The sequence below is a fragment of the Lynx canadensis genome, chromosome A1 (assembly GCF_007474595.2).
Source record: "Lynx canadensis isolate LIC74 chromosome A1, mLynCan4.pri.v2, whole genome shotgun sequence".
NCBI classification, from domain to species: Eukaryota; Metazoa; Chordata; class Mammalia; order Carnivora; family Felidae; genus Lynx; species Lynx canadensis.
Window position 1 is genome coordinate 169519445 of NC_044303.2, and position 23666 is coordinate 169543110.

General features: G+C 35.3%; 1 protein-coding gene across 3 annotated transcripts in view; it reads left to right on the forward strand.

Moving 5' to 3' along the window:
- The window catches only part of FER (FER tyrosine kinase), a 432909-nt gene that overhangs the window by 254653 nt on the left and 154590 nt on the right, over positions 1-23666 (forward strand). For all 3 annotated transcript variants that reach the window (XM_030326125.1, XM_030326151.1, XM_032593989.1), the window contains 2 exons: positions 18403-18459; positions 22619-22734. In XM_030326125.1, the coding sequence (XP_030181985.1) occupies positions 18403-18459; positions 22619-22734 (173 nt within the window). The remainder of the gene's footprint in view (positions 1-18402; positions 18460-22618; positions 22735-23666) is intronic.

Below are 23666 nucleotides of genomic sequence, written 5' to 3' on the forward strand. Positions count from 1 at the left end.
ACGGGGGAGGGGCAGAGAGAGAGGGAGACACAGAATCGGAAACAGGCTCCAGGCTCTGAGCCATCAGCCCAGAGCCCGACGCGGGGCTCGAACTCCCGGACCGCGAGATCGTGACCTGGCTGAAGTCGGCCGCTTAACCGACTGCGCCACCCAGGCGCCCCGCTTTTCACAATTTTCAATACAGTTTGGTAGGGAAGAACACTTGATCTCCTATGGTAAGATGTATAGAATGGGTATTTTATTAATTGCTTTTTCAGTTTAAACTTCAGTTTTTTAATCTATAAATTGGAATTAAAATTATGTAGTAGGTTTCTATAGATTAAAATGGAATTCTACGTAAGTAAAATCATACGAATCATAGACATGGAAGCATTACAGTGTCTGGTATAGTGTAATCTTTTAAAATGTCAGAGCTATAATAATTTCCTACAGCATTTTTAAGGATTCACTATGTTCTCCAAAGAAAATAGGTACTTCTTGAAAGGACTCAAGTTGTAGAGTTAGATTTTCCCCATGGTGTTCTCTAAGTATTTTTTCCTAGCCTTTGATTGGACAAATAATTGGCAAAAATGCAAAACCAGACTAGGAAAGCTTGATTCTAGTTTGAGTAATACACTTGAGTGTATTCTAGTTTGAGTAATAAACCATGTGACTTTGACAAGCTACTTGTCTTAACCCTTAACCCAAAAGATGAATTGTCAAAGCTGATTCATGCAAATCATTGCTATTATACAATACCAAAGTATTAAAATAATTGATAAAACCAGAAAACAGTTACAAATTAGTATTTCTTTATTATGAGTGTTGAATCTATCCTATACAGCTTTAAAAAGTGTCCCTTTCTTAACATTTGGATAGGTTTTGGTTTGGGATTAACAGACAAGTTAAAGACAGTGTATGCCCTTTGGTTTTGGGATTCTTCGTTTTATGGTTCATTAATATCATAGAAAAACTCTTTTATGTAACTACTCTTCTCCAACTAGCCATGCCCTCATAAATCCTCAAATTACTAATGTATTTTTAATAAACAAGCTGGAAGACCGGAGATAGCCTGCTAAAACACTACAAATAGGAGAAAGTTACCAGGTAGGACCTAAGTAAAGACCAAAGTATTATTAGTAGTATTGTCAAAATGTGATTGTAGATTGGCAGCATCAACATCACCGGAAACTTACTAGAAATGCAAATTCTTGAGCCGTATGCCAGACCTACTAAATCAGAGATGGTGGGAGCAATCAGTCTTGTTTTGCAAAGTTCTCCACATGATTCTGATGATACAGGCTAACTTTTGAAAGACATTCTATAATTTTAGAAGGATCTCTGATGGATGTCATTCATTGCTTCTGGCATTCTTTCCTTCACTCCCAGGGAAGTCATAAGCCTACTTCTATAGAGTATTAAGGCCAATCTGAATACTGATAATAATGATTCAAGCTTATTATCATGATCATCTTGGAGATATGTTGCACACCCAAAACTAATGTAACATGTGTGTCAACTATACTTCAATTAATAAAAAAAAATCATTTGGAGGGAAAAAAATGTAACAATGCCTCATTTTCCTAGAAATTCAAAATTTATTTCTTTTGGAATTGGCTTCAGGATAACTTTTCAACCAACATAAAATGGGCCATATTATTTTGCAGTCCAGTTGTTTTTTTCCAGGTTTCACCATCTACCACCTCCACTAGATTTGACTATTAATGCTTGAACTAATGTAAATTGAATGTATTTGCGCAGGTTGATAATCTGATATTAGAAATGTTCTTAGTTTCTGAAGGCAGTTTTTAAAGTGGATTTACAAAGTTGTTTTGGGTAAGATCAGTATTAGTGGAATAAGTTTACTTTGAGACTATGCTTTAAACAATAAGTAGTACTCCTTAAAAGTTGTATATAATAGTGCGTAAGTTTGGTAGTGTCTCTGGTATCAATTGTAGAAATAAGTTCAAAATCCCTGTATATAAATCTTCCAAAGACCAGTTTAAAAGAAAAAAGAGCAAGAATTCTTTCAGTCTTTGTTATGTTATAGAGAAATATCCCATCAAATTATTAACTTGGGGAATAAGGGAAGAAAAAAATCAGTTTTATAAATACATTTAGAAATATTTTTTTCTTTAGAACTTGCAGGAACTTTTGGGCTACTAAAGTTGGCTTGTTAGAAATGTTTCCTGGAGAGAGAACTTGATCTATGATAAAGATTAATTGTCTTATCCAGCTATATACCCTTGTGGATTTTTGACTCAGAATTTGTTTTCTTGCTCTGCTTTATGACTTTATGTTTGTGCAGCCAGAAGTTTAAAAGTAGAAATTGGATTCTGCCTTTCCTAAAGAATATAAAGACCGCTTAAAGTTGATTTTCAACAATTTTGCCAGACAAAAAGCCTTTTTACTTGAACTAAGTTCTTTTATCTTACTAGTTGAATAATTGTTTATCTTACTACTATAATTAGCTCAAGAGTTTTGGTATTTTCTTCCTTTCTTAAGAACCCATGGTTTGGTTCCAGAATATGTTAAAATGATCCTCTCTGATTTGATACTGCTCTTAATGAAATGAAGGTTTTGTTACCTTCAGAGCATAAAGACCAGCATGTTATTGGGATAAAATGTTATTGGGATGTAACTGGGAGATATAGAACTCTTTTACCTTTATTCTTCTTTAAATGAAAGTTATTTTAAGTGTTTTGCTTTACATACTAAAAAGAGTAATTTCAATGGGGCTACCTTACACATCTGTCATTACACATGCCAGAACATTTTACTTCATCAGATTCAAAGAGACCAATGATTTGGATTTTTAGCAGATAAACAGGAGCATTGTCAAATTTAAATTTTGACTATATATCCCTTTTAAGTTTTCTTTTACCTGATTAAAAGTGATATCAGGGGCTGTAATATTGGACTCACTATGTAGAATCTTCCTGGATCTTTCTTTTAAGCTTGAAATCAAAGAATTTACACTCAGATAAAGTTTCTCTAAGGAGATACAATTTGATACAAAATATACAATAAGTAGTATATATACATAATTATCAAATAACTTAATAAAATTTTAACTCACAAATGGAATTACCTTTCATTTTTAGTATTCTAGCATTTGCTAAGTTCTTATTTGCCAGAGGCATATTTTCAGTATGCTGAAGCAGAATATATTAAAATGCTTTCTCCTAAAAGTAAGCTTTTGTATTGGAGAATTCTTACCTACTAGCCTATAATTCAAATTAAAAGATTCTCAGTATTTATCTTAATATTTCATAAAATTATTAAGGTTTTTAGCAACATATACCCCATGTTATAGAGTGGTGGTTGTATCTTCATGTTATATCACTGTAACAAGTATAACCTATACTTATTAAAAACATATTTATTAAAAGATATTTATTAAAAACATATTTATTGAAAACCTACCATGCATGTATCAGACATTCCAGGACAAAGCCCCTATAAGTGTGCTGCTTACCTTTTAGAGGGAGGACCTACAAAAAAAAAAAAAAAAGTAAAAGAAACAAGATAATTAAAAGATAATTACAGAGTGCTGTTGCTGAAGAGAAAGCAAGCCAAGTGATGATGTCTTAGACCCAAAGGAGTGTGCACAGTTCCCACTGTGACTGGCACTCCACCAGTTGCACTTTGCCTATGGTTGACGAGTTTGTGGCCCCTCACATATGTGCCCATGTGTAGTTTGTGCATTCCACTTCACGGTCTCCGGGACTTCAGTTTCCTTGTCCCAGAAACCCTCAGCCCACTTCCATGGTCTGCTCAGACCTCTGACTGAGGTCCATTTTCTCAGGGTAGACTATCTGAACGCTGTCCAGCAAGGCCATAGAGATATCATGGGACATACAGATGCAGTTTAGATGCACAGGATGCGGTGTGTATAGGTATACCATGTGCTGGGCTCCTTGAGTACGATGGGATCATTAGTGGGCAGAGAAAAGGGCAGGCTTTTGAGTGTGGGGCCTGGAACGGACTTGTACCGTGCTGCCATGTTGTAGTGCGGAACTCCGCAGAAGTGAATATTTGACCTTCCAGGTTGTTAGGGAGGTATATTTGTCAAAGTACAAATATAACTTGATTTAACAGTTTAACTTGATAAATAGTGTTACATATTTAGACATGTGATACTAGGCCCCACAGATGTTAAGGACGTAATATATAAATAAAGTACTACCTTTTGAAGTCCATTTTAGATAGGATGGTCAGGTAAAATTTCTCCGAGGAGTTACAATTTGAGTCAAAGACCTGGAGCACGGAAATGGGTCATCTATGATAGAAGTTACAGAAATAAATTCCAGGTGGAGTGACTTTGTAGTACAAATGTACAGAGGTTCAAAATAAACCATAACCAAAGGCTTACTCTCTATAAAGAATGAAAAGAGACCCTCGAAGTAGAGAGTAGAGTAAGAATAGAGATCTGTAGAAACCAGATCATGCCCTAGTATGCTGTTGAAAAGAGCTTTCATTTTATTCCAAGACCAATGGGACACTATCGGAGGGTTTTAATAAGGGGAATGACAGGCTGTTAATTACATTAAAAATCACTTACAGCTCTCCTCATGCATTTGGAATATATGTGAGGGGCAGTTAGGAAAAAGAAATCAAGTGATCTAGAGGAGAAATAATGTTTGCTTGGCCTTGACTGGTGGCAGTTGAGATGGACAGAAAGTAGATGTGTTAGTTATCTGTTAGAAGTAAATCCAACATGTCCTGATGGATGGTATTTGAAGAATGAAGCAGAGAAAAGACTTAAAAAGGACTCTTAAGATTTTTGATTTGAGAAACTGGATGGATGATAGTTACTGAAATGGAGAACACTGTGAGAGGAGCACATTTTTGGGAGGAGATAAGAATAGAGATTCTATTATGGACATGATTACTGTTTGATATTTAAATGGAGACCTCAAGTAGGTAATCATATAGCCAAGTCTGGCACTCAAGGAGTCACTATGGACTCTGTCTTGAACACACCATCCTTTTCCCATGTCTTAGAGCTTTGTTTCAGCTCTGATACCTGTCTGGAATACTTTTTCCTGTGTCTTCGTCTGGTTTCAGTCTCTGCTTAAATGCCAGTTTATCTAAATGGTTACTTCCACTTTTATTTTTGTCTCAGTATTTGTGTTTTTTGTCTTTTTTTTTTATCATTTGCAAACTTGTTTTCACTTTTTTCTTGTCCTCAAGAAGAGGGGCTTTTCTTCTTTTACCTTCTTCAGCCAATGACTAGGACAATGTCTGTTACTAAATGTTCAACAGATACAGGTTCAGAGAAGGAAGGGAGGAAAGAATATTTGAGCAGGATCATGGTTGCCTTAAAAGGAAAAACAAGGTGCTTGAGGGTAGATGGGTGTGAGAGATGATAGACTCTTCTCCTGCCAAAGGTTTGAGGATTCATGGGTAAAAAGGATACTTAATGTTCACTAAGCACTTACTGTGTGTTAGGTACTTTCCTGAGCACTTTATAAAAATTCATTTAATAATTAAAACCACCATATACGACAGCAACTATTTTTATTTTCGTTTTGTGGATAAGGAAACTGAGGCTCAAAGAGGCAAAGTTGATGAAACTTGTATAGCTGTATTTAAAGCCCATGCAGTGTGAGTCCACAGCCTCCTGCCTGAACCATTACATAGCACAGAAGGCTCGTGCTGCATTGCCACAGCTCCTTTTGTTTCCTTAACCATCAGAGATAGTGAAGCAAGTTCTGATAAATCCCATGGAATTGTCCTCAGTGCCACTCAGCATCTTTTTGCCAGTGTCAGGTTCCAGACATAAATCCACTGGCCCTACAAAAGGACCACACAATGTGTGCCTTGAGGAAAAACAAGTGCCACTTCTTGCATACGTCTTTCTTACGAGGTTGCTACTGTACATACAGAGTGGAGGGAGGTCCCTACGAGCAAGGCCCTGACCCACTTCAACTCAAAGACCTGTGTCCTTTGCAGTTAGCCACTGGGGAGAAAGCCAGACCCACCTGATCGAGACTTCATTTTCTTGTAGAATGAATTTGGAAATTTGGAAATTTTCAGGGTTTTTTTTTTCCTATTTTTTGGAATAGTCTGAGAAGAATCAGTATTAACTCATTTTTTTAAATGCCTGGTGGAATTCATCTGTGATGCCATGCGGTCTTAGACCTTTATTTGTTAGAAGTTTTTTTTTATTATCAATTTAATATCAATACTGGTAACAGGTTTATTCAAATTTTGTATTTCTTCCTGATACAGTTTTAGCAGATTGTATGTTTCTAGGAGTTGATCCACTTCTTCTAGGTTACTGGTTTATGATTGTTTATAACCTCTTATAATTCTTTATATTTATGTGATGTTGCTTGTTATTTGTCCTCCATTTTTATTTACTTGAATCCCCTTTCTTTTTTTTTTTTTTTTTTAACCAGTCTGTCAGAGACCTTGTCTGCTTAATGCCTAAGTGTTTGGGGGTAGGAAGAAGCAAGCAAAGATGCTAACACTTTTTGAAAATCAAACACAAAAACAAAACAAAATGAAAAACACAACACAACAAAACAAAAAAAACACCTAGAAATCTCATCTTTTTTGCTTTATAAAGATAAAGGTACTCCCTAATTTTCTTTCTCCTATTCTCACTAGATAATAAACTCTTGAGAGCAGAATTATACTTTGCTGTCATCTTAAGGAATCGTTACGCCTTTCATATTCTTTGTTAAACTGAATTCCATTGGCAAAAAGAGTAAATGATACAGTATTTACAGATGAATAACACATTTCTTATAGGAATTTGATAGACCAAATTGAACCTGCGTATTTTTTGAATTGATTGTTTTCAGTTACTCAGCTTCCAGAACTTGAAAAGGGTCTGTATCAGCATTTTTTTTTTCACTTAGGCTATAGCTGCACTTCTTCCTTTGGGGGATAGAACTGTCAGCTCAGAGTTTTAAGAAAAATGACACCTTCTAAAGTCAAGATGAATGAAAATGAATTAGAAAATATTACTATATGTACAGAGAGTTGTGTACAGCCTTTTTCTCCATATAGCATATGAATAGAGGTAAGTTTATTGTAACAGTAAAGAAATTGAATAAACATGAATTTTAAAAAGAATTAAGTCTGTAGAAAGACAGGATAAAAGTATACTATACATATGCAAAAACTATTTTATGTAACTTGCAAATGTAATGAAATATTTTCTAAGGTGATAATGTCTTTGTTACATAAAAACCATTTTGGGGGAAAGACCTTTTGCGTTATTTAGGATTAACTTACAGAACATTTAAACAAATAGTCAATTCCGTCTAAATGGATTCTATATGCAGACTATTTCCCATGGTTTTCAATAAGGATTTTTAATCTCATGTAACCCTGATAACTTTAATGACAAAGCTGATCACATTCTGAGTAATACTTGGGCTCTAAAAATAAACTATGGCTGAAATTTAAAATGGAACAAATGTGCTAAGCAGGCTAGGCAGGTAATGAAGCACACTGAAAACTTGTGTATAAAGGAAAAGTAGAGATAGCAATTATTTCTCAGTATGAATGGTAGAAAAATTATAGTCTCTGACAGTCATTTATATTCTGTATTGTGGCATTTGTTAATTATTCTAAGATATGTTGAGCTTGTGGCTTTAAAATAAAAACTCTGAAATGTCATGTCAATACATTCAGCAATCCTTCTACTTTAGGTGTTAAATCTTCAGAGTGAAAATTTTTTAAAATCTATATTTAAATGTTTGCCTTAAAACAAACAAACAAACAAACAAAAAACCCCACCTATTACATTGAATGATTATTCCCATCCTTTTGGCCAGGGTGTGGATGAAGCTTTTTTATTTCCACTGTTTCTGATGACTAAATTCACAAGTTGGATCTACATTACATTGTCTATTGCTTGGAAATAGGTTGTAATATTAGTGAGTTGTTTTGTATCTGTTAAAGGCAGAATTATCAAAACAAATTGAAAAGTGAAAATATTGCATTAAAATATAACTCCTCTTCACTCACGTGGAAGAAAGCACTCCTTTTACTTGCATTTTGAATATGGGGAAGATCTATACGGATAGCATAAGATCCTTTTGCGGTATTCTTAGAAGTATTTTCCTTAGATGGGCTTTCTTTCTGGGGAACTGAACACAAATCAAAGTGAAATATTCACTTACATCACACTAATTACTCTTACTTACCTGCTTGAGATCTAATTTTAAATGTCTCCCTATATCCCTATAAAGCTCTTTGAAAGGATAACTTTAGAAAGAAATGTACAGCCATCCCAGAGAGATTTGGCAGGGATTGGTTTGCATAATAAATAATGACCATCTGCACCCTGTGGCAACCTACCAAGAAGTGCAATTAGTACCCTGCAGCCCAGGCAGACTGTGGTTAGTTGTCTTCAGCAGGTGAACAAAGGAGAGATTGCTTATTTGGTACTTTGTTCACTTCATATAAAATAGCTACTTTTGTGAGGCCAGAGTAATTCTAAGATTTAGGTCTTAACATTTTAAAGCTATAATTAGGTTTTATTTCCAGTTATTTTTATAGTTCATGCCTAGTATTATACCTATTCATGTGCAAAGATGGAGGATTTATAAGGACAGTATTTTCATGAAAGTGGGAAATACTCTAATGGCTTAATTTTTTTATTGCTTTTGAAAAATTTTCTTTGAATCTTGTAGAACAACTGGTACAGAGTCACTATGGGAAAATGGATGGAATATGTGTCATATTTGTCTGGTGGAAATTAGTGGTCTGAAGACTGAAGTATGAGTCTCTCCTTTTAGGTTATAAATTACATAGAGATTAGACAAAATTGATTCATAATTTTGCCAGCTATTTATATAAAGCCATTTTACTTGATGACAACTTGAAAGTTTTATTGTAATATTTTTTGATGCCAAAATTGTGAATGTGCAAAATGTAAAGCTTTAAATCAGATCGGGGGGCCTGAGTGGCTCAATCGGTTAAGTGTCCGACTTTGGCAGGTCATGATCTCACGGTTTGTGGGTTCGTGCCCCACGTCAGGCTCTGTGCTGACAACTCAGAGCCTGGAGCCTGCTTTGGATTCTGTGTGCATCTCTCTCTCTTTGCTTCTTCCCCACTCACGCCCTGTCTCTGTCTCTCAAAAATGAGTAAACATTTAAAAAAATAATAAAAATAAATAAATTAGATTATAATCTAGTAAAACCAGTGAGTGAAGAGCAATCCAGAATTGATTTAGACAGCGCTTGTTGGCTGAAAACAAACTATATCAACCGTCAGTCAAATCTTTTTAAGACTAGAACCTGAATCTTGAAATAGAATGTATGACCCATTGTGTTCCAGTTAATTAAAACTGAATTAATTGCAGTTAATTAATTGCATGATAGTCAATCTCTGAACTTGAGTCAAATGCATTGTTTTAATTATTCTAATCTGGGAGGCAGTGGAGTACCATGCAATTTTTTAGATAGGACACAGCCTTTGGAATCAGAAAATGTAGGTTCAAACACGGTTTCTGTCCTTTGCCGCCTCAGTGACCCCTCTCTCAGAACCTCAGAATGTCTTAATTGCCCTAATATCCCCTAATAGTTCACTGATTCAGTGGAAAGATTCCTATAACTTAATCTAAAGTTATACTCAAGTCTAAGATTTATCACAGATATGTACAAGAAAGAAGGGAACATCAGAGGAGAGATTGAATACAGGCTTTCCTGCCCTATTGATGCAGGAATTGCATGGGCATGTCTTTGTTTCCACCTACAAACTGCAATGATATTTGTGATATGTCATTGCTCAAGAAATCCTCTTTGAGTCTTAGAGTCCAGAGTTTTTAAAGGTGGCTAGCTGATCGCACACCTACAGTGAGACCAACTGTGGTGAGGACCCAAAAGCAGTCACCAAGTACACAGCATGACTCTTCATGTTTGCTTTAAACATGCTGTTCGAGCCCCGCGTCAGGCTCTGGGCTGATGGCTCAGAGCCTGGAGCCTGTTTCCGATTCTGTGTCCCTCTCTCTCTGCCCCTCCCCGTTCATGCTCTGTCTCTCTCTGTCCCAAAAATAGATAAACGTTGAAAAAAAAAATTTAAACATGCTGACAATGTGTTCATCAATGAGGAAGAAAATTCGTTTTAGGTTTATTATTGACCACATCCTTTTAGTATTGCTTTATCTGAGAATGTCTTTATTTTCCCTTCATTCTTAAAAGATAGTTTTGCCATACTTGGTGGCATTTGACAGTTCTTTTTTCCAACATTTGAAAAATACTGTGCCACTTCCTTCTGAACTTCATAGTTTTAGAGGAGAAAAGTATGCCATTCAAACTGGTGGTCCCCTGTAGGAAATGTCTTAACTTTCTAGCTGCTTTCAAGACTTGTTAATTTTCAAAAGTTTAATTATGATATGTCTTAGCTTGAATTTCTTTGAGTTTATCCTAGATAAGTTTCTCTCGGCTGCTTCAATTTAGGTTTGTGTCCTTTACCAAATTTGGAAAGTTTTCAGAGATTGTTTCTTTGAATGGTCTCTCAATACCACTCTTTCTCCTCTCCTTTTGGAACTCTGGTGACACAAATGTTGGATCTTCTGTAATTATCCCACAGGTCCCTGAGGCTCTGTTAATTTTTTTCCAACCTATTTCTTTTTGTTTACATTGGCTCAATTAATCTGCCCTCAAGTTCAGGAATTATATTGTTTTTTTCACTTCACTATTGAGCCCACTCAAGTGAGTTTCTTTTTGTCACTTTTTAATATTATAATTTCCATTTATTTCTCTTTCGGAACTTCTGTTTCTGTTGCTGAGATTGAGTCCACTTGTTTCAAGAGAATTTATGATTAGTTATGGCTCCTTTACAATCCTTATCAAAATTACGGCATCTGATCTGTTTACATGTTGGTGTTAGTTAACTGGCTTTTCTCATTCAGGTTGCAATATCTTATATATTGGTATGATGGATGATTTTTTTGTGCCCTGGGCATTTCATCTATTTTGTGAGGAGGCTCTGGGTCCTACCTAAATCTTTTATTTTGGCAGGCAGTCACATGGGCAAGGTTTAGCATGTAGGTCCTGGCCTACTCCTATGGACTGTGGTTTTAGGATGGTTGAAACTTCAGAGTCTGTGGGATATTATTTTGGTTTGCTGGTTTATCTGGTTCCCACTTGCTCCTCCAGGGCTGTGTGGGGATGGAAAGAGCCTATGTAGGTTGGGCTGCCAGGTGTTGCACTGTGGGAACAAGAAGTGTTGGACTGGGGCGCCTGGGTGGCGCAGTCGGTTAAGCGTCCGACTTCAGCCAGGTCACGATCTCGCGGTCCGTGAGTTCGAGCCCCGCGTCGGGCTCTGGGCTGATGGCTCAGAGCCTGGAGCCTGTTTCCGATTCTGTGTCTCCCTCTCTCTCTGCCCCTCCCCTGTTCATGCTCTGTCTCTCTCTGTCCCAAAAATAAATAAACGTTAAAAAAAAAAAAAAAAAAAAAAAAAAAAAGAAGTGTTGGACACATGAACTGTTCGGTGCTTGCCTGGCAGTGGTCCCTGCATGTGGGGAATACAGTGCACTTTCTGGCTGGATATTTGTGGGATTCTCTCTGTCAGTGTTCTTAGCTGCCCGTGTCTGGGCAGGAAATAGAAATCTTAGGTCTGTCAGGACAAAGAGGCTTCCCAGGCCAGACTACTTTTTGTGGTGGTTATTTTCCTGGCAAGTACAGCCCAGTTCCCTTGGTATTTCTTGGTGGGGTAGAACATACAACACTTCCATAGTTTTGACTCTTTCCAGGTTTAGCTGCTTGTTTTGCTGGAGTCCATCTTGCTAGTGCTCCTGGGTCACCCCAGTATTCTTTCACAAAGTAGGGCAGCCTTAGGACCATAGGAAAACAGAGCATTTTTTTTGTGGCAACTTACTGTTGCTCTCAATCCATCTATCTGCCTGTGGTGGGGAGTTTACCTGGTATTGGGAAGACATGCCATTTGATCTAATTAAACCTTTACCTGGACTGCCTTCTGTTGCTAAGCTGAGAGTTAAGCCTCCTCCTGTTGTGTAGATGGAACTTAAGATGCCCTGCTGCTATGCTGTTCCCCTGTCCCTGGGATCCCAAAGCAGTTCACTCCCCCTCACCATCTTTCAGAATTCTTTCGCTGCCCCTCACTTTATCTCTGTGGTTTATAGTTGTACTTAGTGAAAAGGAGCCAGGAAAGTTGTATTTACACCAGTTTGTTCAGTGGCTATATCATGTTAATTTCCACTTTTGAAAATGCTGTATAATATAGATTATATATTGGTACAGTAGGACAAATGCTCACATTAAAAAAAAAATTTAATGGGTTACACAATAAAAAAAGTTGAGACTCCTGGTCATAAGATGAAGTGAATAGTAGATTGCTTGCCATTTAAAACACCATGGTTTGGTTAGAAAGTATATTTCTAGGTTTTCATCCAACCCTGTCCCCCTTGAAGATTTCTTTTCTTTTACCATAATGGTGTATTTACTCTCTAAAATATTCCCACTTCTTTCTATGCTTTTGCTGCACTTATTTTCTCATCTTAATGTATCCGAATAATATGCATGCTCAAGGTTATCTCAAATTCTACCTCTTTTGTGAAGGTTTTTATGACATCTTTAGCAAAATAGGGCTTCTTTTTCCTCTCTTTTTTTTTAATATTTTTTTAACGTTTATTTATTTTTGAGACAGAGAGAGACAGAGCATGAACGGGGGAGGGTCAGAGAGAGGGAGACACAGAATCTGAAACAGGCTCCAGACTCTGAGCTGTCAGCACAGAGCCCGACGCGGGGCTCGAACTCACAGACCACGAGATCATGACCTGAGCTGAAGTCGGCCGCTTAACCAACTGAGCGACCCAGGCACCCCTTTCCTCTCTTTATTATCTGTGATATTTGACATTTTAAATAACATTTTGAACAGTGTACTCAAAGTTTATCTCTATTTCTTTCTTTTTCTTTTTCTTTCTCTTTCTCTTTCTCTTTCTCTTTCTCTTTCTCTTTCTCTTTTTCTTTTTCTTTTTCTTTTTTGAAATGTGCTTTCCTAGAGAAGCAGTGCCAGAAGTGACATTTGGTAATGTATAAAATGTGTGGATCTTAACCATCATTTAAAAGGGTGTAATGGAATATACACATGTGCACAGGGAGATCTATCTTAAAATTCCAGAAGTATATTCCTCCCCAGCCTTGCACCTTTCCCCTCTGATGGAGATGTACATCGAGTCCCATAGTAGTGGTGGCTTGAGACCCATGGCAGAGACTCCCACATGGTATACTGGGAGAAAATTTGTTGGGGGTGAAAGAGAAAAACAAACCCTTTAAGTTGAGGAGAGTCTGGAGAGAAGAAGGCTAGAATTGGTAGATGATGACAATCATCAACCATGGGTAATAGAAACATGGGTATTTCTGCCCAACCTCTATGTTCTACTCATGTACAGATATATATATCCTACTGTCTGATTGTTCCACCCAAAACAGTTTTAAGTTAATCTTTTTTTTCTTTTCCTTTGAAGAACCCTGGGGAGTAGCATAGGGCTTTTTTCCCCTCCACAAACACTACATATGACTTCTGACCACCTAAAGCAAGAGCTTTTTATGGTTTTCTTTATTTAGTAGCTTGTAAAATGTTAAGGGAAGGTTACTTTGAGGAATTATGGAAACCTTTCCATCTGTTCAGTGAAGCCCTTTAACCATCTTCTTTATATTGACCACATGTACCTCAGTGTTCAAGCTCTAGACTATTCATACTTCTCGCTCAGACTCTTGACTTTCAGTATCTTATATTGAAGCCCTTGAGACTAAGGACTACTATTTAATTTATCTTCCGAACTCATGTATCTTTGAATTTCTAGCATAACTTAGTATGTGTATAAAGTAGGATAGATTTGGAGCTAGAATCTGAGCTTTCTCTCAGCTTCCATTCTTTGCCTAGCATACTATTTCTCTGTTTTGGCTTTCTGTTAGTAAGTTGGCATAGCATGGTGTTTTCCAGACTGTTTGTGTCTTCTTGTTGTATTACATAGTGCCACACAGTGAGTCCTGGAAAAATCTTTCCTAAGGGTCTCTTTGAGTAGAGTGAGTTCATTTATATAAATTATGAGCTAGCCCAGACCTCTTGACTGCTGTCTTCAGGAGTCCTGCTTTGTTCCAAAAGAGTGTATTTATGTTTTATTGTCTTATTGCTATGGTAGTGGCAGGCTAGCTGTGAACAGTGTCTCACGTGTGCATTTCTAGTTTTCACTCTTGAGTTCACCATTTACTTTCAATCCCCTTCAGGAAAGGAACAGAAAACAAAATTAATCTTAAGTTAGTTAATTTTATTTCTACTTAAGTTTTGTTAAGTTTTGTTGACAGAGGACATAACTTGTATGAACTCATTTCTTTTACATTCATTAAGGTTTGTTTCATGATCCAGGTTTATGATGGGATTTAGTTTGGTGTATTTTCTTTGTGCACTTGCAAAGAAGGTTTTATTCTGCTGTTGAGTGGAGTTTGTTATAAATGTCAATTTGATCCACTTGGTTGATGGTGTTATTCAGTTATTTTACATCCTTGCTGATTTTCTCTCTCCTACTATTTATTACTGAGAGAGGAGTTTTGAAATCTCCAGCTATAATTGTGAAATTATTCTTGCAGTTCTGTCCATTTCCTTCATTTTGAGGGATCAGTGGTTGAAACATAGACTTTTAGGATAATTATGTTTTCTTGTTGAATTGACACTTTCAATTTTCCTGATTTTCCTCTATCCATGGTAATTTTCTTTGCCTTATAGTTACTTTGTCTGGTATTACTATAGGTATTCTAACTTTCTTATGATTTATATTTGCATTTTATATCTATTTCTATCCTTTTGAGATACCTGTATCATTAAAGTTATAGTGATCTTCTTTAGGTAGCATATAGTTGACTCCTTTTTAAGATTCTTTTTAAAATCTGTCTTTTAAATGGTGTATTTAGACAATTTATGTTTGTCATTATTGATTATGTTTGGATTTAGGGCTTCTGTTTTATATTTTGTTCTTTTTGTTTGTTTGTTTCACTTTTTCCCTTACCTTCCCTTTTGAGTTATTTGAACAGTTTTTACTATCCCATTAAATTTTTCTCTTGTAGTTTTGATTATGTAGCTTTGTACTTTTATTCTTTTTTTAAGTGGTTGCTCAAAAACATTTAACTTTTCACAGTTTACAAAGAATCAATACGCTAACATTTCAAGTGTAATGCAGAAACTTTATCACAGTATGGATCTGTATACCTTTTCCTCTTTGGTGTACTTTTCATATGTATTACATCTGAGTCAAAACTCATCAGAAATTGTTATAACTTACCTTTCTGTTTGTCGAGCACATTTTAAAGAGTGCAAGAGAAGAAAATTCTGTTACATTGACTTAGGTTTTTACCATTTTTGTTTTTCTTCCTTTATGCCTTCTGGCTAAAGAACTTCCTCCAGTGTGTGTGTGCTTTGTTTTTTGCTTTTTAGCCTGTTGGCTGCTGCTTTCAAAATCAACATATGAATTTAAGGTAAAGGTAGTCCAGAAGGTCTGAATTTTGGGTGCTTTCTTAACCTAAATTTAACTTTTCTTAATCTAACTTGACTTTTGGTCTTTTTTTCATGTCAATTTAGCCACTCAGTGCTTAACTATTTCACTAGCTCTTCAGGCTTCTGGAACAAAAATGTGGGACTTTTTCGTTTTTGTTCTTCCTATTTTATCCAGCTTTTTCAGTGGTTGAGGGGAGAGTTGGGTGATCCATGTATTTTACCATTATTTGAAATGAAAAAGCTCTCAGTTTTGCAACTTTAAAATAATAACTCTTCTGCCTGCCAGACAACATTCTTTAGATAGTATATTTTTGATAGTATCTGTAAAGGGGAAATTAACCCAAAAGTACTGTTCAAATGGAAAGTACCATTTTTGAAATAATTGCTTTTTTACATTTCTCATTAAAAAAAAATCAGCTTCATGGAAATAGTTTACATGCAACAAAATTCACGGGTTTTAAATGTATTCAATGAAATATCAGTAAATTGATTATTTTCATAAACTTCCAGAATTCCTTTTTCTTGGCAATCTTCCACAACCTTTGCCTTAGGCAACCACTGCTCTGATTTATAGCATTATAGATTTGCCCATTTCTAACAATTTATATAAGTGGACTTTTATTTATGCCATGTATATAAAGTATATTTGGCCTTATTAGCTTGGCAAAATGTTGTGCAAATGCTCTATTGGATGCATTTGTAGTAAATTGTTGCTGAATAGTAACTAATTGCCTGATTATACCAAAATTTGTTTATCCATTCTCCTTTTGATGTGACACTGCCAAATTGTCTTCCAAAATGGCTATTCCATTCCAAATCCTTAGCTAACAATGTATGAGTCAGTATTCCAGTTGTTCCGCATCCTCACATCTTCTGATACTGTTAATCTTTTGAATTTTAGTCTTCTAAGTGGGTGTGAAGTGGCATCTTAATGTGGTTTGTAGCTTTATGTCCCTGACACATAATGCCATTTTGATGAACTTACTGTTTGTGCATCTTCTTTTGATTTTTTTTACCCAATTTTTTTTTAGAAGTTTTTAATTTAAATTCCAGTTGGTTACATACAGTGTAATATTAGTTTCAGGTGTACAATATAGTGGTTAAATACTTCCATACAACAAGCAGTGCTCTTCATAACAATTGTACTCCTTGATCCCTATCACCTGTTTCACCTGTCCCACCATCTTCCTCCCCTCTGGTAACCATTAGTTTTGTTGTCTATAATTAAGAGTCTGTTTCTTGGTTTGCCTCCCTCTCTCCCTGCCCTCCCTTGTTCATTTGTTTTGTTTCTTAAATTCCACATGAGTGAAATCATATGGTGTTTGTCTTTCCGACTTAGTTTTGCTTAGCATAATACTTTCTAGTTCCATCCACATCATTGCAAATGGCAAGAGTTCATTCTTTTTTGTGGCTGAGTAATACTCTAGTGTGTGTGCGCATGAGCGTGTGTGTATCACATCTTCTTTATCCATTCATCAGTCCATGGAGACTTGGGCTGTTTCCATAGTTTGGTTATTATAGATTTTTATCCAATTTCTTAAAATTGGGTTTTTCTTAACTTGTTACTGAGGTATGAATTCTCTATATATTCTACAAAAAAATTATTTGTTAGATGTAATGCAAAAATTCTCCCAGATTGTAGTTTGCCTTTTTACTTTTCAAATGATGGCCTTGGGAAGAATTTTTATAATTTTGTTGATAATTTTTTGTTTTATAATTTTGTTTGAAATTTTGATGAATTTTATAGTTCATGCTTTTGTGCCCTAAGAAATTTTGCTTACTGTCTTCGTCATGGAGCTATCCTCCTGTGTATTTTTTCCAGGTCCTTTATAGCTCTAGCTTTATATTTAGATTGAAAGACTATACATGTAAACTGAAAAAAGTCAATGTTCTCTCTGCTGACCTATCAGAGAGTGGTGGTTGTGTTTGTCACATGGTGTTTTGGAAATAGCTGTCCAGAATATTTTTAAACTAGGGGTAGACATTCACTTCAAGATGTGCGGTGACTTGTTAAAACTCATTCTGTAGGTCATACTACATTTCAGTCTGCACATTGGGTGAATACTACACTTTAATATTTAATAAAAAAACAAGTTATGAAGAAAATATATCATTCTAGGATTTTCTTTTTTTTTCCTCTTTCTCTCTTCCCCCCATACCTTTTTTTCCTTCCTGCCTCTCCATCATATCTTCCTCTCTTTCCTTCTTTCTTGCTTCATTCCTTGTTGATTTTTCTTTTTAAAAAATTTGGGTGTCTTTTTATCTATGGTATTGTGTAGTTTCCTAGCTGAGATTTGTACATGATAAAGTGTTCCCTAAGTAGGAATTAGTTCTTGAGATTAGATAATAGGGTGTTCTTTTATAGTGGCATGTTTGCATTACTAAGCTTGTGTACCCTAGGGATACTGGAATTAATGTTTGTTGCTTTATTATACTACGAGAAAGTACTTGGGAAAGATAAGGGACTACATGCAGTTGCAGAGACAGCTATAACTCATGGCCACTTTACATGTGGAAAAATTAGCTGTTAGTAGTGTAATTTTCTGTAATTTATTGGGAATTGGACATTTTGCATTATATGATAATATTCCCTCATATATTTATGACACAACTGTTGTAAAATGACCAATTAAGGCAGAGCCTAAACTTGATGGTGGGAGGAAAGGGCGTACTGTGTTCTAGTTACAGGAATACTATCATTTTGAGGGCTGAGATTTGTGATAGAAGTTAGCAATAATGTAGATTTTTAAATCCTATGGTGGAGTAACATTTCTTAAATCTGTCTATGTTATACCCTCTTAAAGTTAAAACTTGTTAGTGTGCTGTTGATTTAATGGTCTGAATAAAATACTCCTTAGTTCTCTTTGCTACTGCCTCAAATGTATCTTACAGGAAATGTATTCTTGGTTGGGCTAAAAAAATTGTTCTTTTTCTTTGCCCTAGGATAAGAAATGGGTTCTCAATCATGAAGATGTCACGTTGGGAGAACTACTGGGCAAGGTATGTAGTCAGCTGAGCTTACAGTGTCGGTGTACTCTACAGACTTCTTCATTTTATTCAAAGCCTTTCTTCCATTCCAGCACACAGCAAGGCACATTCTCACAGGAACCTAGAATAACACTATACCACATCTGTTACAAATACTGTGATGGTCACTGAAATAAAAAGGGGAAAATCTTTGAAAAGTTTAAGGATGATTCTTGGCTTTTTTAAAATAGTATATGTATGTTTTTCTCTGGAAGAACTAAAAGCTGTAATGATTTTATTGCAGTGTGGTAAAGCCAAAACTAGTGATCTGAGATTGGAAAAGAAGCTGTGACGTAATAAAAGTTTAAACACTTAGTAGGCTTGTTCCATTTGTTTCTGGTTATACATGATAGTTCAAGGAAAGTGACTTACTGCTCTTGAAGATTTCAGGATTGTGTATAGAATCTCACTATGTGACAACACTAGATACATTATTTCAATCTAATAATTATGTGGATAAGACATGTTTCAATATAAAGATTGATTTTATAGCCAGCTCTGGTAGGGGTCAGAGAAGGTAGCTATATATGATGAAAGTCCCTTTTTTCCAGACTAGTTTGAAGTTTCTTCCAACTCATAGGCCAGATGAAAGTGTATTATGTTTAATAATAATGGCAGACATTTTATAATCATTAATCAAATGGGCTATTTGCAAATTTATTAATAGCTTTTTTATGATTGAGTTCTAATGGATAAATATGACTTTGTCAATGAATTAATTAGTGCTGTTCTGTTTTGAAAGTTTGAATTGAGTATAGGCTTACAGTGCAATGTGAAAAATAGTATAAAATTCAGATGTTTGGAGAAAACTGTGATGCATGTATTTGATGAATACTAGACTTAGAGCTCAGCATTTTAAATAAAGAAATAAATGATTATTATTTTTTTTATTCAAATATCAACTGATGAGTTGACAATCCTTATTTTTTTTTTAGCTGTGAATATGTTGAGAAAGTAAATCCCTAGTGAAGTAATCCACTTTGCAGGATTCTTCATATTATTTTAAAATATCCTTTCCAAATGGAAGAATTAAATTGCTGTTGGAAAGCAGTTTCTATTGACTGCTAATAATTACTTTGTAAGTAAATTCTAAAGAATCTCAAGTCAAAAGCAGTAGCTGATGTGTTTATTTCATTTGTGATGTGTTCATCATTCCTAAGGAAGTATTCCTTCTTTCCATTACTTTAGGTCAGTAAGTCAGTAGCAATAATTGGGCCAAAAATTATTACAAGGAAATTAAATTTTCTTGAAAACTCAACTAAAATATTGTAAAATTAAACCATTTACTAAAATAGAATGGGTTGATAAGGACTGCTTTTTGAGTACTAAGCAAAAATATTTTCAGTTAAAGAGAAATATTTCAGTTATGTTTATGTTTAGTTTACTATGTGAAATATGTATGGTATGTTAGGAAAGGATTTTAACCTTTAGCTCCTTACTAGGGCCATTTCAAAGAATAATATATTTTCAATGACAAGACAGTAGTATGGTGTCAGTTTAAATAAATTTAATCATTTTTAAAAGTTTATTTATTTTGAGAGAGTGAAAAGAGAGAACACGTGTACGTGTGCATGAATGAGGGAGGGCCAGAAAGAGAAGGAGACAGGGAGGGAGGGAGACAGAGAGAGAGATTGAGAGAGAGAGAGACACAGAGAGAGAGAGAGAGAGAGAAATCTCAAGCAGCCTCCACACAGTCACAATGGAATATTATTCAGCCATGAAAAAAGAATGCAGTCTTGCCATTTGCAACAACATGGATGGATCCAAAGGGTATAATGCTAAGCAAAGTAAGTCAGAGAAAGATAAATACCATATTATTACAGTTATGTGTAGAATTTAAGAAACAAAACACATGAACAAACAAAAAAAGAGGCAAACCAAAAAATACTCTTAACTATAAAGAACAAACAGATCATTACCAGAGGGCAGTGAATGGGGAGAATGGGTGAAATAGGTGAAGGGGGTTAAGAGTGTAGACGTATCATGATGAGCACTGAGTAATATTTGGAATTGCTGAATCACCATATTGTACACCTGAAACTAATATAACACTGTTAACTACACTGGAATTAAAATTTTTAAAGAAAAAAAATGCTATGAAACTTTGCTGACAGAAATTGGACGTAAATATATGTACATATATAAAATACTTTATTAAAACATTTTCATAATTTTCAATTTATTAATACATAAACTTACACACCTTGAACTATTGGTTAAGAGTTACATTGATCTTAAAATGAACTATTGGGACCTCATCAAAATAAAAAGCTTCTGCACAGTGAAGGAAACAATCAGCAAAACTAAAAGGCAACCAGAAGAATAGGAGAAGATATTTGCAAACGACAGGTCAGATAAAGGGTTAGTATCCAAAATCTATAAAGAACTTATCAAACTCAACACCCAAAAAACAAATAATACAGTGAAGAAATGGGCAAAAGACATGAATGGGTACTTCTCCAAAGAAGACATCCAGGTGGCACACTGACACATGAAAAAATGCTCAACATCACTCATCATCCAGGAAATACAAATCAAAACCACAATGAGATACCACCTTACACCTCTCAGAATGGCTAACATTAATAACTCAGGCAACAACAGATGTTGGTGAGAATGCGGAGAAAGAGGATCTCTTGGGTGCAGCCACTCTGGAAAACAGTATGGCGGTTCCTCAAAAAATTAAAAATAGAACTACCCTATGACCCAGCAATTGCATGACTAGGTATTTATCCAAGGGATACAGGTATGCTGTTTCGAAGGGACACATGTACCTCAATGTTTATAGCAGCACTATCGACAATAGCCAAAGTATGGAAAGAGCCCAAATGTCCATCGATGGATGAATGAATAAAGAAGATGTGGTATATATATACAATGAAGTATTACTTGTCAATCAAAAAGAATGAAATCTTGTCATTTGCAACTAAGTGGATGGAACTAGAGGGTATTAATGCTAAGCGAAATTAGTCAGAGAAAGACAAATATATGATTTCACTCATAGGAGGACTTTAAGATACAAAACAGATGAACATAAGGGAAGCAAACATAATATAAAAACAGGGAGGGGGTCAAAACAGAAGAGACTCATAAATATGGAGAACAAACTGAGGGTTGCTGGAGGGGTTGTGGGAGGGGGGATGGGTTAAATGGGTAAGGGGCATTAAGAAATCCACTCCTGAAATCATTGTTGCACTATATGCTAATTAATTTGGATGTAAATTGAAAAAAAAAAGTTACATTGATCTGAGACCTTAAACCCAATAATTAGCAGACCCCTAGTTTAGTTACTTATTGTTCAACAATAGCATTGAAGCTTATTATAATACTTGCATATTAGGATTAGAGTTATGTAAAAAATACATAAGCATACCTAAAAACTTGAGTACTAAGAAATAGCTGTTGGATTAGCTCTATAGCTCATCCTTGTAATATTTTGTTTCATCTTAAAAATTAAAAAAAATGACTTCAAACTTGAAATAACGCACATAAAAGTCAAAATATGTTAGAGACTTAGAACAAAGTTAGGGATTTATACATTTGGTAGAAACCCAACATGGGTGACACTGGCATTTGGATAAGCACTTCCTCTTCCTTGGTACCTTTCAGAGATTGACAGTCTGCTGACGGGTGACAGTCACTAGTGGGCCTGGTTCGATTGCCTCTTACCTATTGCCTTACGCTCTTCAGCTGACATTTGACTCTGTGGATCCATAGCAACAGCCACCTCATGGAATCTTTGCTTTATCTTGAAACATTAATGGTTAACTTCTTAATCTAACAACATTTAGAGGTTGGGGGTAAAGAGAACTAGGAGGCAGGAAACAATGTCTTTCTGATGGTTTCAACTTGAGTTTCTCTTTTTATCCTGTTCCAATTTTTTCCCTGATTTTCCTTTTCAGTTCTCCTCATGCTTCAATCCCCCAAAGGGTAGGTGGGTCGGGTAGTATTTTTAAAGTTGGAGGATTGACAAGAGTAACATTTCCCATCTTTTATTTCTACCTAAAACTCTGAATAAAGCTAAAAATACTTTGATTAATTCAAAATGCATCATTTCATGTTTTCCTTGTATTTTGCAGAGATTTATGTGGCAGTCTTACACCCTAAACAGTACGTGTATTTGTATTTTCAGGGGAATTTTGGTGAAGTATATAAGGGCATATTAAAGGATAAAACCGCTGTTGCTGTTAAAACATGTAAAGAAGATCTTCCTCAGGAACTGAAAATAAAATTTTTACAAGAAGCCAAGTGAGTTTGCTAAAGTAATATTAAACATGTATTTATAAGTTACTATTACAACATTGAAATATGAAGTTTGGGATTATCTTAAATTATGATTTACTGAAGTAGAAGGAAGCACTTTCCAAACCCTTGCAAGTAAGCACTTACACAATATAGAAACAAAAAGTTTATTTGTTTTTAGTTGGACTATAGAATGTTTATGCAATCATGGTCAAAAGAACCAGATGCTAAAAAACAGTGAGTATTCTTCAGTATTGGAATATTGCAGTGTTTTTTGCTTTTATCACATATACATACATTTATATGTATGTGTATGTATATGTATATGTATATGTATATGTGTATGTATATGTGTATGTATGTATATGTAAAGACAATGTGATTGTCTTTATAATAAAAATATTATTTTAGTCCATATACAAAATACACAATTGATGTAAATACATTTAGATATATATAATTATATCTATCCAACCCTCCTTAGATGTTTTCTCTTGATTGTCTTTTCTGAGCTGTTACCTTTCTTTTCAGAGAAACTCAGATTTCTTCTTCAACTCCTTGTTGGGCATTTGTTCCAAAATTTGTACATTGTTTCTTTTCTAATCTTCTAGGATAATTGTCTTCTCTTTTTTTCTATTAGCTAAAAGTTAATGTTCTAATACCCCTGTATTGTGTGTGGTTAATAGTATTCTTTTAGCAGTAAAACCCACAACACAGTACAAAACAAATGGAAAAATGTCTTGGACAAAATAAGGATGGACTCTCTGAGATGCATGGATATATGGATGGGAAAGAAGGAAGATACATGGATCCATGTGCTGTAAAGGGAGAAAGGGAAAGTGTGTGTGTGTGTGTGTGTGTGTGTGTGTGTGTGTGTGTGTGTCTGTCTGTCTATCATGGCGTAGTGTATAAAATTGAGGTTTCTATAAAGTGCTGTA